Source organism: Petaurus breviceps, unplaced genomic scaffold (genome assembly GCF_028583685.1).
Source record: "Petaurus breviceps papuanus isolate PSGF00001 unplaced genomic scaffold, PetGlider_PUasm1.0 90386, whole genome shotgun sequence".
Taxonomy (NCBI): domain Eukaryota; kingdom Metazoa; phylum Chordata; class Mammalia; order Diprotodontia; family Petauridae; genus Petaurus; species Petaurus breviceps.
Genome location: NW_027187236.1, coordinates 275,903 through 288,066, shown reverse-complemented (window position 1 = coordinate 288,066; position 12,164 = coordinate 275,903). Strand labels below are relative to the sequence as shown.

The 12,164-nt window shown below is 50.7% G+C and overlaps 2 protein-coding genes across 8 annotated transcripts in view; one reads left to right on the top strand and one right to left on the bottom strand.

Moving 5' to 3' along the window:
* The first annotated feature begins 3,938 nt into the window (after positions 1–3,938).
* Positions 3,939–8,360, top strand: AVPR2 (arginine vasopressin receptor 2). 3 transcript variants are annotated; one of them, XM_069108450.1, is made up of 4 exons: positions 4,100–4,203; positions 4,977–5,054; positions 6,107–6,952; positions 7,223–8,360. In XM_069108450.1, the coding sequence occupies exons 2-4, from the start codon at positions 5,030–5,032 to the stop codon at positions 7,426–7,428; spliced, it is 1,077 nt and encodes a 358-aa protein (XP_068964551.1). In that variant the 5' UTR covers positions 4,100–4,203; positions 4,977–5,029; the 3' UTR covers positions 7,429–8,360. The 3 variants fall into 3 exon arrangements, with proteins under 3 accessions (XP_068964549.1, XP_068964551.1, XP_068964550.1); XM_069108449.1 differs by having other exon boundaries at positions 6,104–6,952; XM_069108448.1 differs by lacking the exon at positions 4,977–5,054 and having other exon boundaries at positions 3,939–4,203.
* Positions 8,361–11,288: 2,928 nt separating this feature from the next.
* Positions 11,289–12,164, bottom strand: part of ARHGAP4 (Rho GTPase activating protein 4) — a 22,527-nt gene continuing 21,651 nt past the window's right edge. For all 5 annotated transcript variants that reach the window (XM_069108441.1, XM_069108444.1, XM_069108442.1 and 2 more), the window contains exon 23: positions 11,289–11,786. In XM_069108441.1, coding sequence (XP_068964542.1) covers positions 11,589–11,786 — 198 coding nt within the window. In that variant the 3' untranslated portion in view covers positions 11,289–11,588. The remainder of the gene's footprint in view (positions 11,787–12,164) is intronic.

Below are 12,164 nucleotides of genomic sequence, written 5' to 3'. Positions count from 1 at the left end.
TTTGGAGGGGGGAAGGCAGGGCAATTGGGGTTAAGTGACTTGCCCACAGTCACACGGCTAGTTTTGTGTTAAGTGTCTGAGGCTGGATTTGAACTCAGGTTCTCCTGACTCCAGGGCTGGTGCTCTACTCACTGTGTCACCTAGCCTCCCCATCACATCCCCACATTGCCTAGGCCCATGTTTGAGGCCTATCCCCCCCTACTGAAGGAGCCAAGTGGATCTCTTGGCCTCCTGGCTTATCATTTAACTGATACAAATTCTACAGAATTTCCAAGTTGTTTTTCTCCAAAAATTTGTTATAATTGCAATTTCCCTAATTCTATAATTGCAATGTTCCCTAATTCTACTCACTTTGTTCTGTATCATGACAGAGATCTTAGTTTCTCTGAAACTACCCATTTCCTCATTACTTACAAAACAGTAATGCATACATCATCTTTTGTTTGGCCATTCTCCAATAGGTGGGAATCCCCACCCCACCCTCTTACTTAATTTCCAATTTGAGGTTACTATGAAAAGAGTTGCTATAAATATTTTTGTACATATGGGTCCTTTTCCTCTTTCTTTGTTGACCTGATTCTTAATGGAAGCTAGGGATTGAGGAAAAGGACCCATACATAAAAAAAAATATTTATAGCAACTCTTTTGGTTGTGTCCAAGAACTGGAAACAAAAGTGTGCTCCACCGCCCCCCTCCCCCCACCTCCATCAAAATTGGGAAATGGCTGAACAAATTGTGGAACATTATTGTTCTCTAAGAATTGAGGAAAAGATTCAGAGAAAACTGGGAAGATTTGTATGAACTGATGCAGAAAACTTGAGACCCAGAGAGGAACCAGGAGAACCAACTATAGTGAATACAATAATGCGAAGACAAATAACCTTGAAATAATGAAGAAATCTAATGAATGTAATGGCCAATTATGACTGCAGAAGACTGATGAAGAATAATGTTTCTTACCTCTTGGCAGAGCAATGATGGCAATGCTAAAGAAACCCATTACTCAGATATCTGTAGCAGAAAAGAATAATGAAAATCTTCTTGAACACTTAATCATTGTTGGCAAGAAAAGTGCAGCTGACCTGGGACTCAAGAAAGGATAATAAATGGTGATCAATGAAGGTGCAAAGGCAGAGGGGTGGGGGGAAGGGAGGCACAATCTGTCCATCATGTCCATATGCATGTCCTTGGAGGAAGTCAGATAAAATGGCCTCCTGGCTCCCTAAATAAAAGAATGATTTTTTTTTTTTTTGCTTTTTGGAGGGCAATTGGGGTTAAGTGACTTGCCCAAGGTCACACAGCTAGTTTTGTGTTAAGTGTCTGAGACTGGATTTGAACTCAGGTCTTCCTGACTCCAGGGCTGGTACTCTATTCACTGTGCCACCTAGCTGCCCCAAGGAGCATTCTAATGGGGAAAGGGAGCTCCAAAAGAGGGGAGGCATGGTGTTTTGTTGAAGCCCAGGAATGAGTTCAGGTAGATTATTATTGTCTACTGACGTTCTCCCTGGGTTGACCCAGGCATTGGGCAATTGTATACATCAGGAAAAGGGTGGTGGGTCCCTGGAGGTTGCTGGGGGCAAAGGGAGAGCAGGTTCCCTTGGAAGCCCAAGTCACAGCCTGGTCCACCAGAAGCTCTTCTCATCCAGAGGAGTAAGTCACAGGGCTAGAAGAGGTTGTCTCATCTTCCCCATCTCCTAGGCTGAAATGAAGATGTGCCCCTCCCAGATTCAGTGTGTTAAAGGGCTTGGCAGCTCTAATCTAGGGGTAGAAATGGGTCCAAGCTACTTACCCCCTCTGGAGTGGACCTGGCCTGGGGAGGGGAGCCTTCTTCTCTCTTCTTCCATCTTGGAAACCCCTTGGGCAGTCTAGAGCTGATGTGAATGCATATCTCTGTTCAGCAGGGCCACTAAGTTGTGCTTACCTCCTAGCAGAGTACAATAGGTATGAAGGATTGTTTTGTTTTCTGTAGTTGTTAATTCCAGGACCTAGATTCCAAAGACATGAGGTAGATGGAAGGACCCAGGACCAGCAACAAAGTACAGTTATCCCTTCCACATCCCCACTTTCCCCATTGTGACTTCCATATATTTCTGGTCAACATAAGAAATTAAATAGGAATCTGGGGGGATTTAGCGGAAACCACAGACAACATGTGAAAGCCAGCAGACAACACAGAAAAAGTGTAGAAACTCAGAAATACATAAAATATATGTATAGTTCTGTATAATATCAACACCCGTAAAAGAAAAAGAAAAAATTCAGAATTTTCTGGTATAAAGGTGATGAGGGATGGCTCCCTCTAGGTTCAGCAGGAACTCTGATCGTATCTAAGACCAGAAAATCTGCAATAGCGTCTGGAAAGAATTCAAGGTCTCAGGCTTAGCTGGAGTGAGAGTTGTAGAAGTTTATTTTTGCGCTTCTACAGAAGCAGGCAAGAGTCCTTAGGAGACCTGCGGGTGAGAGGGGTACATGCTTTTACTTTTAAAGGGTAGGGCTGCCATTGTCAGGACTGACCGGATGGATGTAAGGGACCTCAGTGCATACATAAAAGTTAGGGCTGACTGAGAGGAACTTGTGACTTCAGTGCACAGATTGTTTAACTTGGAGATGAGATTTGGGCCAGACCTGAGGAGACATGAGGAGATTAGGCTAGGACAAAGGAGTCACAAGTTGTTACCTAGGCAGAGTTCGGATAGGGGGAAGAGGCAGAGTTTGAGGCTGGGAAAGGGAAACGTGATTTTACAGACTGGTTTTACAAATTGATTTAAACCCCAGGGACCCCATCAAAGGGAGGGCCAAAAAATTTTATGCCAATTTTCCAGATCATGGGGGCAGCGAGCCTGACCCCCACAATGTGGAAGGGATAACTGCATACTTAAAACAGTGAGCTCATTGAGGTCATGGAGTCCATAGAAAGTGCCAATGTGAAAGATGACTCCGAAGTTCCAAGCTGGCCCCTGAGAGTGCCCGTTTCCCAGTTGAGTATTTGGGGCCTGTGTATGTGAGGGTGTCTTTCTCCATCACATACAAAGGCTAGATAACCAGTCAGAGGAGCAAGGTAGGAAAGTCCCCCAGCAGTCACTGAATTCAAGCCTCCTTTTTCACAGAGGAGGCAGTCAAGTGACATTACAGGTTCCTAGCTTTGGAAATAGCTCTTGTCATCCAGAGGAGTAAATCACAGGGCTAGAAGTGCTTGCCTCGCTCTCTCCTCAGCTGAAATGAACACTGCCCCTCCCAGATTCAGTGTGTCAAAGGGCTTGGCAGCTCTAATCTAGGGGTAGAAATGGGTCCAAGCTACTTACCCCCTCTGGAGTGGACCTGGCCTGGGGAGGGGAACCTTCTTCTCTCTTCTTTCTTACCATCCCCTTGGCTGGGCTCCTAATTTTTTTTTTTTTTTGGCAGGGAGGAGAGAAGGGGCAAGAACAAACAGGAAAACAGGTCAGGGAAGGGGAGGGGTCCTGGGTCCATTCTGGGAAGGCTGAAATTCGTGCCTCCCCCCAGAAGGAAGCTAACTAACTCCCTTAGGGGGAATCAATCCCACCCCCAGCCAACCACACCTTCTTCCCATCATTAACTGTGGGGTAGCCACCCCAGCTTGATGGCAATCCCAGAGACAGGGAGGAGGAGGGGACCCAGGAGTCTAGGAGTCTAGGCTTCCATGTTCGTGTGTGTGTGTGTGTGTGTGTGTGTGTGTGTGCACACGCAAGAGCACTCGCCTTTGATTACCCCTATCTTGGACTGGGAAGGAATGCTAGAGAAAATGGTGGCCCAGAAAGTCCAGGACCAGTAGTAGGAGTCTGGAGGACTAACTTCTTGTCCTGCTTCCTGCTAACTCAGCAAAATCATTTCTCTGGTTAGGCCTCAGTTTCCCCACCTGAAAAACAAGTAGTTTGGCTGAGATAGTCTCCCTTTCCAGGGAGGGGCAGTCAATGATGGCTAGGAGCTAGGTGGTGATGGTGGTGGTGGTGGCAGCAGGGTTCGGAGGGAGGTTCCCCCATCCCTCTCCCCCTGGTATGGGGAATCTTGGACAGGAAGTGGGTGGGGCAGGGCAGGTGTGTGTGAGCAGGTCTGAGGTCCCTCCCTCCTTTCGCACTGGGGGACCTGGGGGGGGGGGGCAGTCCGTGGAGGGCGGAGCTGGGCCCTGGCCTGGATGGGGAGATGGAAAGTCATCAGAGGCAGGCATAGCAGGAGCTGCTGGAACAGGTGAGGAGGCCGAGGTCCCTGATCCCTCAGTGGCTGGCCCTGGCTCATCTGGGGTCATCGGGTCTCTGGGGAGAATCTCTAATCTCTCCCTCTACCATTTGGGGGTTTCTTTGGTATCTGTCAATGTCTGGACATGTCTCTCTCTCACTGTTCTTCCCAGCCTTTCTGGATCTGGCCCAGGTTCCAGGCCTGCCTTTATGTCTCTGCTCCCCCCAACCCTCCCCCTCCCCCTCCCCCCCAACACACTCATACTCACTCGAACACACGCACTCTCCTTGTCCTTGGCTCTGCATTCACAGCCCTGGGCCAGATCGGGCTGAGATGGGAAGGGGAGGGAAGGGAAGTGGAAGGAAGGGGAAGGCAGGGAAGGAAAGGGGAGGAAAGGGAAGGGAGGTCTCTGGCTACAACCGAACCAGCAGAGCCCATATTAAGCGAGAACAGACATACACAAATTCCCTTATTCACTTCCAGAGGCTTTTCCCTCCCTCACGAATTCCCACAACATCCATACCCCCAGACAGCACCCCCTTCCCAGCACACACAGAAGCCCTCATCCATTTTAACCTGCTCCCACCTTGAGGACTGGTGAGAACAGTGGGAGTGGCCCCAGGGCCTCAGGAATCCTTCCCTTCCAAGCCCTCTCTATCCTCATCGGCACTCATACCCAAGAGCCCCTCCAGCTGCCTCCCCGGGGTCAAGTGGCAAAGACTGGATCTGGGGGATTGGGGGTCGGACTGAGCTCAGCACCCATCATAGGGCTCTCTCCCTTCCAGGCCCCTGAAGTGGAGGAGAGGGGCTGGACACCAGGGTCCCCTCTGTATCCAGCATGCTAAGAGTTTCCATGGCATCAGGTAAGGTTGCCACCACCCTTGTGGTATAGCCAAGGGGACAAGGGCAAAGAGAGAGAGGAGGCAGTGAGGGACAGAAACAGGGTAGGGTCTGTTTGGGGTACATTGGTTTGGAGGCTTGGGGGGGGGAGTGTGGAGTCAGGTCACTACCTCACCCAACATGCCCCATCACTTTCCTAAGTCCCAGAATACCCTGTCCTACCTAGATTCCATTCTTTGGAACTGCCTCTGGGAGTTGGAATGTGGTAAACGCCTATGGTCACTCCGAAATTTGTTGGGGGGGGGGGGGGGGGGGGGTTGTATGAGGGAGAAAGATTTTGGAGATCTGGATCCTTGCCCCCACTCCTTCACCTCCACCCACACTCTAATGCACAATGGCAAAACCCTGCCTCTTGTCCTGTCCACCCAGCTTTAATGGGATGGCAAAGATGAGGCATGCCCACTGCACATAGATGAAGCAGGTTGGCATGGAGACTGTGTGTAGTGTGTTCCAGTTCTGCCACAGCTACCTCCTACCTAGGTGGCCTTGGGCAAGATCCTTCCCCTACCTGGGCCTCAGTTTCCTCTTCTGTAAAATGAGGAGATTGAACTTGGGTCCTATGAGTGACCTTGGGCAAGTCATTTCCCTTACCTGGGTCTCAGTTTCCTACTCTATAAAAATGAGGTTGAACACAATGGCCTCTGAAGCATCCTTCTAGCTCTTAGATCTAGCATCCTATGAGCCTATAAATGGGCCTAATGTCTAATCCCTCACTCTCTAACCCCTTACTCCAAGACTAGCCTGATCATGGTTCCCTGATCATCCTGATCAGGTACTTCTGGTCCAGGGAGGGGGAAAGTATTCTCTGAAATCTCAGACCATGGGTAGTTGTTATTTGGTGTGGGAACAGGGGAGGGAAGAAAGTGCTGCCACCACCCTCCCATCTCTCTAAATTAATACCCCTGCTCAGCCTCACAGGGTGATTGATGTGATTCAGAATTGGCCCAAGATCCTCACCTGCCTGTCTTATCCAGGGCCAGGGTTCTCATTTCTCCCTATCTCTATTTCCCAGCAGCCCCTGGGCCTCTCTCCAATGGCAGCCTCCCTGGCAACAACAGCAGCAGCAGCAGCAGCGACTCTCGAAACCCATGGTTGGCCCAGGCTGAGGTGGCACTGCTGGCGGCCATGTTCGTGTGTGTGATGCTGAGTAATATGCTGGTGCTGGGGGCCCTGTTGCGTAGGGGCAGGCGAGGCCGGTGGGCCCCTATGCATGTCTTCATTGGCCACCTGTGTCTGGCTGATCTGACTGTGGCCCTGTTCCAGGTGCTTCCACAGCTGGCCTGGGACATCACAGACCGCTTCCAGGGCCCTGACTTTCTGTGCCGGGCTGTCAAGTATCTGCAGATGGTAGGCATGTATGCTTCCTCCTACATGATTCTGGCCATGACCCTGGACCGCCATCGTGCTATCTGCCGCCCAATGTTGGCCTTCCGCCATGGTGGGGCCCGCTGGAATAGACCCATCCTGGTCGCATGGGCCCTCTCCTTGATCTTCAGCCTGCCTCAACTCTTCATCTTCAGCCAGCGGGAGATAGAAGATGAGGCTGGGACCTTCGACTGCTGGGCCCTCTTTATCGAGCCATGGGGGCCTCGAGCCTATGTCACCTGGATCGCGCTGATGGTGTTTGTAGCACCAGCTGCGGGCATTGCTGCCTGCCAGGTGCTCATCTTCCGAGAGATCCATGCCAGCCTGTCCCCTAGGGCAAGTGGCGTGGGACCCAGCGAGGGTGCCCGGGTCTCAGCAGCCATGGCCAAGACGGTGAGAATGACGTTGGTGATAGTGATTGTGTATGTGCTGTGTTGGGCACCCTTCTTCCTGGTGCAGCTGTGGTCAGTGTGGGACCCCCAGGCACCTCGGGAAGGTAAGTTAAGGGTACATATACTCAGACCAAGGCACACAAAACCACACATATGCAGGCAGGCATACAGATGTGCCCAGAGAGCTGTGCTGATGGGCACTGACATGTCTGCCTCCAGACACCATGATGCACACAGGTGCACGTTCGTAGCCTCCCTATCCCTGTGCCCAGCCTTGCCTCCTCCTTGGCCCAGGATTCTCCTAGCTCTGCCACTTCTTGCCTAGCCCTCCTGCACTGTGCCCACTTCTCTTCTGGCTTCTGCCTTCTTCCCAGGGCCGCCGTTTGTGTTGCTCATGCTTCTGGCCAGCCTCAACAGCTTCACCAACCCTTGGATCTACGCCTTCTTCAGCAGCAGCATTTCCTCAGAGCTACGCGGTCTCTTCTGCTGCTCCCAGGCACCGGCTTTGGCCAGCCTTGGTCCCCCTGATGATTCCTGCATAACTGCCAGCTCCTCTCTCACCAAGGACACATCCTCCTGAGGTCCTGGGCAGACCATGGGCAGGTCAGTTCTCTTCCTGGACTCCAGCAAGCTCCATGCCAAGGCCAACATCTCCCACATGGTGCCAACTTGTCCTTCCTAAAGCAAAGGTCTGACCATGTTATGCCCCTGCTCAGGACAAGCTTCCATGGCTCCCCAGGGCCTCTAAGATAACATATTTTGTTTGGCATTTAAAGGGACTCCCAGTCTGGCTCCAATCTGTATTTCTGGGCAGACCATCCATCCATCACTGCTCCCTACCTTCCATACCATTACACAGGCTGTTGCCCACACCTGGAATGTTCTCCCTCTTCCCCTTTGCCTCTTGGAACCCCTAGAAACCTCAGCTAAACGGCCACCTCCTTCACACCCTGCCCCTGAACTCTGTATTCTTTTTTTTTTTTTTGCCTTTTGGAGGGCAATTGGGGTTAAGTAACTTGCCCAAAGTTACACGGCTAGTTTTTTTGTGTGGGTGTTAAGTGTATGAGGCTGGAACCGAACTGGGGTCCTCCTGACTCCAGGGCTGGCGCTTTACTCACTGCGCCACCTAGCCACCCACTCTGTATTTGTTGTATATATATAATCCCATATTTACTTCTCAGGGGACATGTTATATCCCTAGAATGTAAGTTCCTTGAGGGCAGGGACTATCCCACTTTTTTACTTGTCTCTCTAGTACCTAGCACATACATAGTAGGTGTTTAATAAATGCTTGTTGATTGATGGATTGATTGATGGAGATTGGAGGGAAAGGACAAGAGACTCCTGGAATTTCTGGGAATTAGGTATGATGGAAAAAGCCCCATACAGGGAATCAGGAGTTCTGCATTCTAGTCCGGGATCTGTTTCTGACTTGCTTGGGCCAATAACTTTCCCTCACTTAGACTCAGTTTTCCCACCTGTAAAATAAAGTGTTGGACTAGATGCAAAGGACCCTTCAAGCTCCGCTATGCTCTGGTTATTGTCTCTTGGACCATGGACAGGGGCTGAGATTAGGGACAGGGGACATAAAGGAGAGGGGCAATGTTACTTCCTATGGCCCAGGGGATGAAGGGTTGGCCCTTTCTGTTAACTGGGGGCCCTCTTCAGGCCCCCTCAGACCCAGATATCCATTAAGCCATCTAACCCCAATGCATAGGCCTTCCCAAGCTCCTAGTCTCCCAGCCCCTACCCCATGCTGGGCCCCCACTTATGTACATATGAATAGGGCCCACTCTGAGGTATTAGCAGGATAAACTCTCCCCAGATCAGGACTTCACAACGTGGAAGTTTCCTTTCACCAGGAAAGGTGAGTTAGGTGCATGGAGGTAGACATGGACAGCCACGTGGACATGTTTGTGAGCACAGACATATTGATATACAGTAAGGACATACCTACAAGGCCTTAGGAAGGAGCCAACACTGAGCCCAGAACAGGCCCAAGCTTCCAAGTATGCACATGTCCGTGTACAAACACGTGCATAGACACTTCCACATACACACACAATGCACCATCCCTCTGTCCAGGAAGCCTGGGAGCTCTGCCCACACAGGAGAGGAGGATAAGGGTGAGAACCTTAGCAGGGCCTCTATGGATTTCATCTGGGAGCCTTCATTCTATTGTTCTCACCCTGTTTATAGCAGCTACAAGCTCTCTTCAAATGTTTTTTCCATGACTTGACCCTGACCCTGACCCTGAGGCTGGCTACTCCACCCCACTTCTCCCCAGTCACTTTACCTGATGGCCTGAGGTTCCTGACCCCTTCCTCCCCAGCCCACCCCCCCCCCCCCCCAAAAAAAATCTCGCCCTCCTTACTGGCCATTCCCAGATGGAATGGTCTAAGATTAGTAACCATTTTCCCACCCAGCCGCTACCTAAGTGAGCCTGGGTCAGCTAGGATTAGGACAGGTAGAGAAGGGAAACAGCCCCAGAAAGTATGTAAGGCCCAGAGATTGAAATGAATCAGCCTGGTGTGCAGGGAGCTGCCAAGGCCAGGTCGGAATAGTGGACAAATACTGAAAAATAAGGGGCCAATTTCCGAGTTTCCAAAGTCATTTTGACGTCATCCTGCAGGCAGTGAAAGGCTTTGGCTCATGGGAGTAACTTGGTCAGGTCTATCCATTAGGAAGTCTGAATGAGCTAGCCTGGAGAGGAGACAGTGGAGGCAACCAGAGCAGCTAATTTGCTATTAGGCTGTATTAACTGAGGCAGAGTGTTCAGGAGGAAGCTGATAGGCGTCCCTCCCTGGTCTGAGGGTGGCCAATTGGGGAAGAACCTGCAACATGGGCCTCATGAGGATCAGCTGAAGAAGGGGAGTTAGTCTCTACAAACATCCAGACCTCTCTTTTTTTTTTTTGGAGGGCAGTTGGGGTTAAGTGACTTGCCGAAGGTCACATGGCTAGTGTTGTGTCTGACGCCAGATTTGAGCTCAGGTCCTCCTGACTCCAGGGCCGTTACTCTTTTCACTTTGCCACCTAGCCTCCCCCCCCCCCATCCCTATCTTGAGGTCCAATTAGACCTGTTCTATCTGGCCCCAAGGGACAGAACTCAGAGTATTGGTAGGTGACTTTCCTTTATATTTTAGGTTAGCTGAGTGATTCCTTATTGGGGATTCTGTAGAAAGGTCAGGTGGGGTTGAACCACATGACCTCTGAATTTCCAACCCTTGAGATTTTGTGATTCTATGAGGCAGGAGACCCAAGAGAAAGCTGACACCAATCCCAATGAGCCATAATGAGGGATAATGGAGGACAGATGTGAGAAACACTGGGAAAGTTGAACCAACAGGATTTGGTATCTGGTCCGATTGGGATCCTAAGTTTTTGCCCCTTCACTCATCCCCCATTATTGGGGACCTCACCCTCAGTGTCTTCTCCTAGAATTCACTCCCCATAGGCCCTGCCCCCAGCCCCCAACTTTTAGGACTAGAATCACCCCACCCCCACCAGCTCTGGAGAAGGGGTGATCAAAAATGCAGGCCTTAGTTTAGGAGGTTGAATGGAATGGCCCTGCTGTTGAGTGCTTCCATGCGACCTGCTTCCAGGGGTTACCCTCTCCTTCCTGATCTCCCTAGCTGCCCTCTCTACCACCTACCACATGTATCAGCTGTCCCAGCAGCCCTCCAGCACACACTGATCTCCCCCTATTCTGAAACCAACAAGTAATGTCTGCTTCCCACACACACTGCCAAAGGTAGTATCTGTGATGAGGTAGGGTGGAGGGGAGAGCAGGGCAATGTCCTTTTTCTGCACATCTGGAAACCTCTGCTAATTTCCAGTACTCTCCCTTACCTTCCCACTTGGGTACCTGCTCCCTGTCAGGGCTCCTTCACCTGAATCATTAAGCTCTTCCTAAGTTGCCAAGTAGTTAAATCAGGAAGACCCAAGTTTCAACATGACTTCAGACAATTCAGACACATAGCCCTGTGATCCTGGCAAAGTCACTTAAACTCGGCCTGCTGGGATTATAGCAGCATCTCCCTTCCCAGAGTCACTGCGATTCTTCAATGATTCTAAAGCACTATATAAATGATAAAAGTACTCCTGATACTAATTGTAATTAGTCTGGAGCTTCCAAGCGGTGGCTCAGTGGGTCAAGAGCTGGGCCTGGAGTTCAAATCCAAATCCAACCTCACTCACCAGCTATGGGACCCTGGGCAAGGTACTTGTTTGCCTCAGATATTTCTTAAGTGCTCAGCCCAGTGCCTGGACCCTAGTAGGCAATCAGCAAAGCCCCCACCCCCCAGGCTAATGAAGCAGACTTCTGTAAGTCCTTTACTTTGCTTGGGAGCCAGGATACCAGAGTGCCCACAATGAGGCAATGTCTTCTGCAGGAGTCAAATGCACAGGGTTGTTATGGGGACCAAATGAGACATTAGAAAGTGCTTTGCAAATCCTTAATCCCTATCAATGTGGGCCATTACTGGCTATATAGTATTGAAAGCTTCAATCTAGTGCCCCAGTAGAGAAATGGGCATAGAGGGAAGGCATTTGCCCAGCCTGATCTTTCATTTTATTCAGGTTTCTTGAGGGGAAGAAAAGGGAAAGGGATGTGGATAGAGGGATTTGGGTAGAAAGGTAAGTAAGGAACACAGGTGAGATCCCATATACCCGTGAAGAAACAGCTGCATGCTGGGTGTATGTGCCCAGCTCCAGAGGGGATGGCACAGGGTGGGCTCAGGATCAGTCCTGGCCCCCAGTGCCTCTGAAGAAAACCTTGTTCTTCCCAGTTCGACTGGGTCCCATGGGCCTCCTGCTGTGCTGAGTGGAAGTGGAGGCCTCGGGGGAACTCAAGAGAATATCAGAGGTCTTCTGTACCTGCCGGGCATTGGCCTTCCCCAAGAGCTCCTTAAAAACACATTCCATCTTCTGGGCCACGTTCTAGGGAAGGTGACAGGGGGAGGGGGGAGTGTCAGTCATCAAGGGGCAAAGAGAAGGGTATCGGGGAAGATGGAAAGATCCTTTCCCTTACTCTGCCCCATTTCTCCATCTGCCTGCCAGTGTCTGAGGAGGCCTGCTCCTCTGCCATCATTTTAACAGTCAGTCTCCTCCTCCTCCTCCTCCTTCATGTATAGCTGTGTCTCTCCAACCCATGAGATAATTCCCCCTACAACTCTCTGTTCTTTCAAACGACAGTGTTCTAGGGGCCCTCTGGCTGCCAGGCCTTTAAAAAGGGCTGTCTAGGTCGATTTCACTCCCCACCACCCAGGAGTCTGCCTTTGGTCCCTACCCCTCTCCGAGGTCCCAGATAATCTCCAG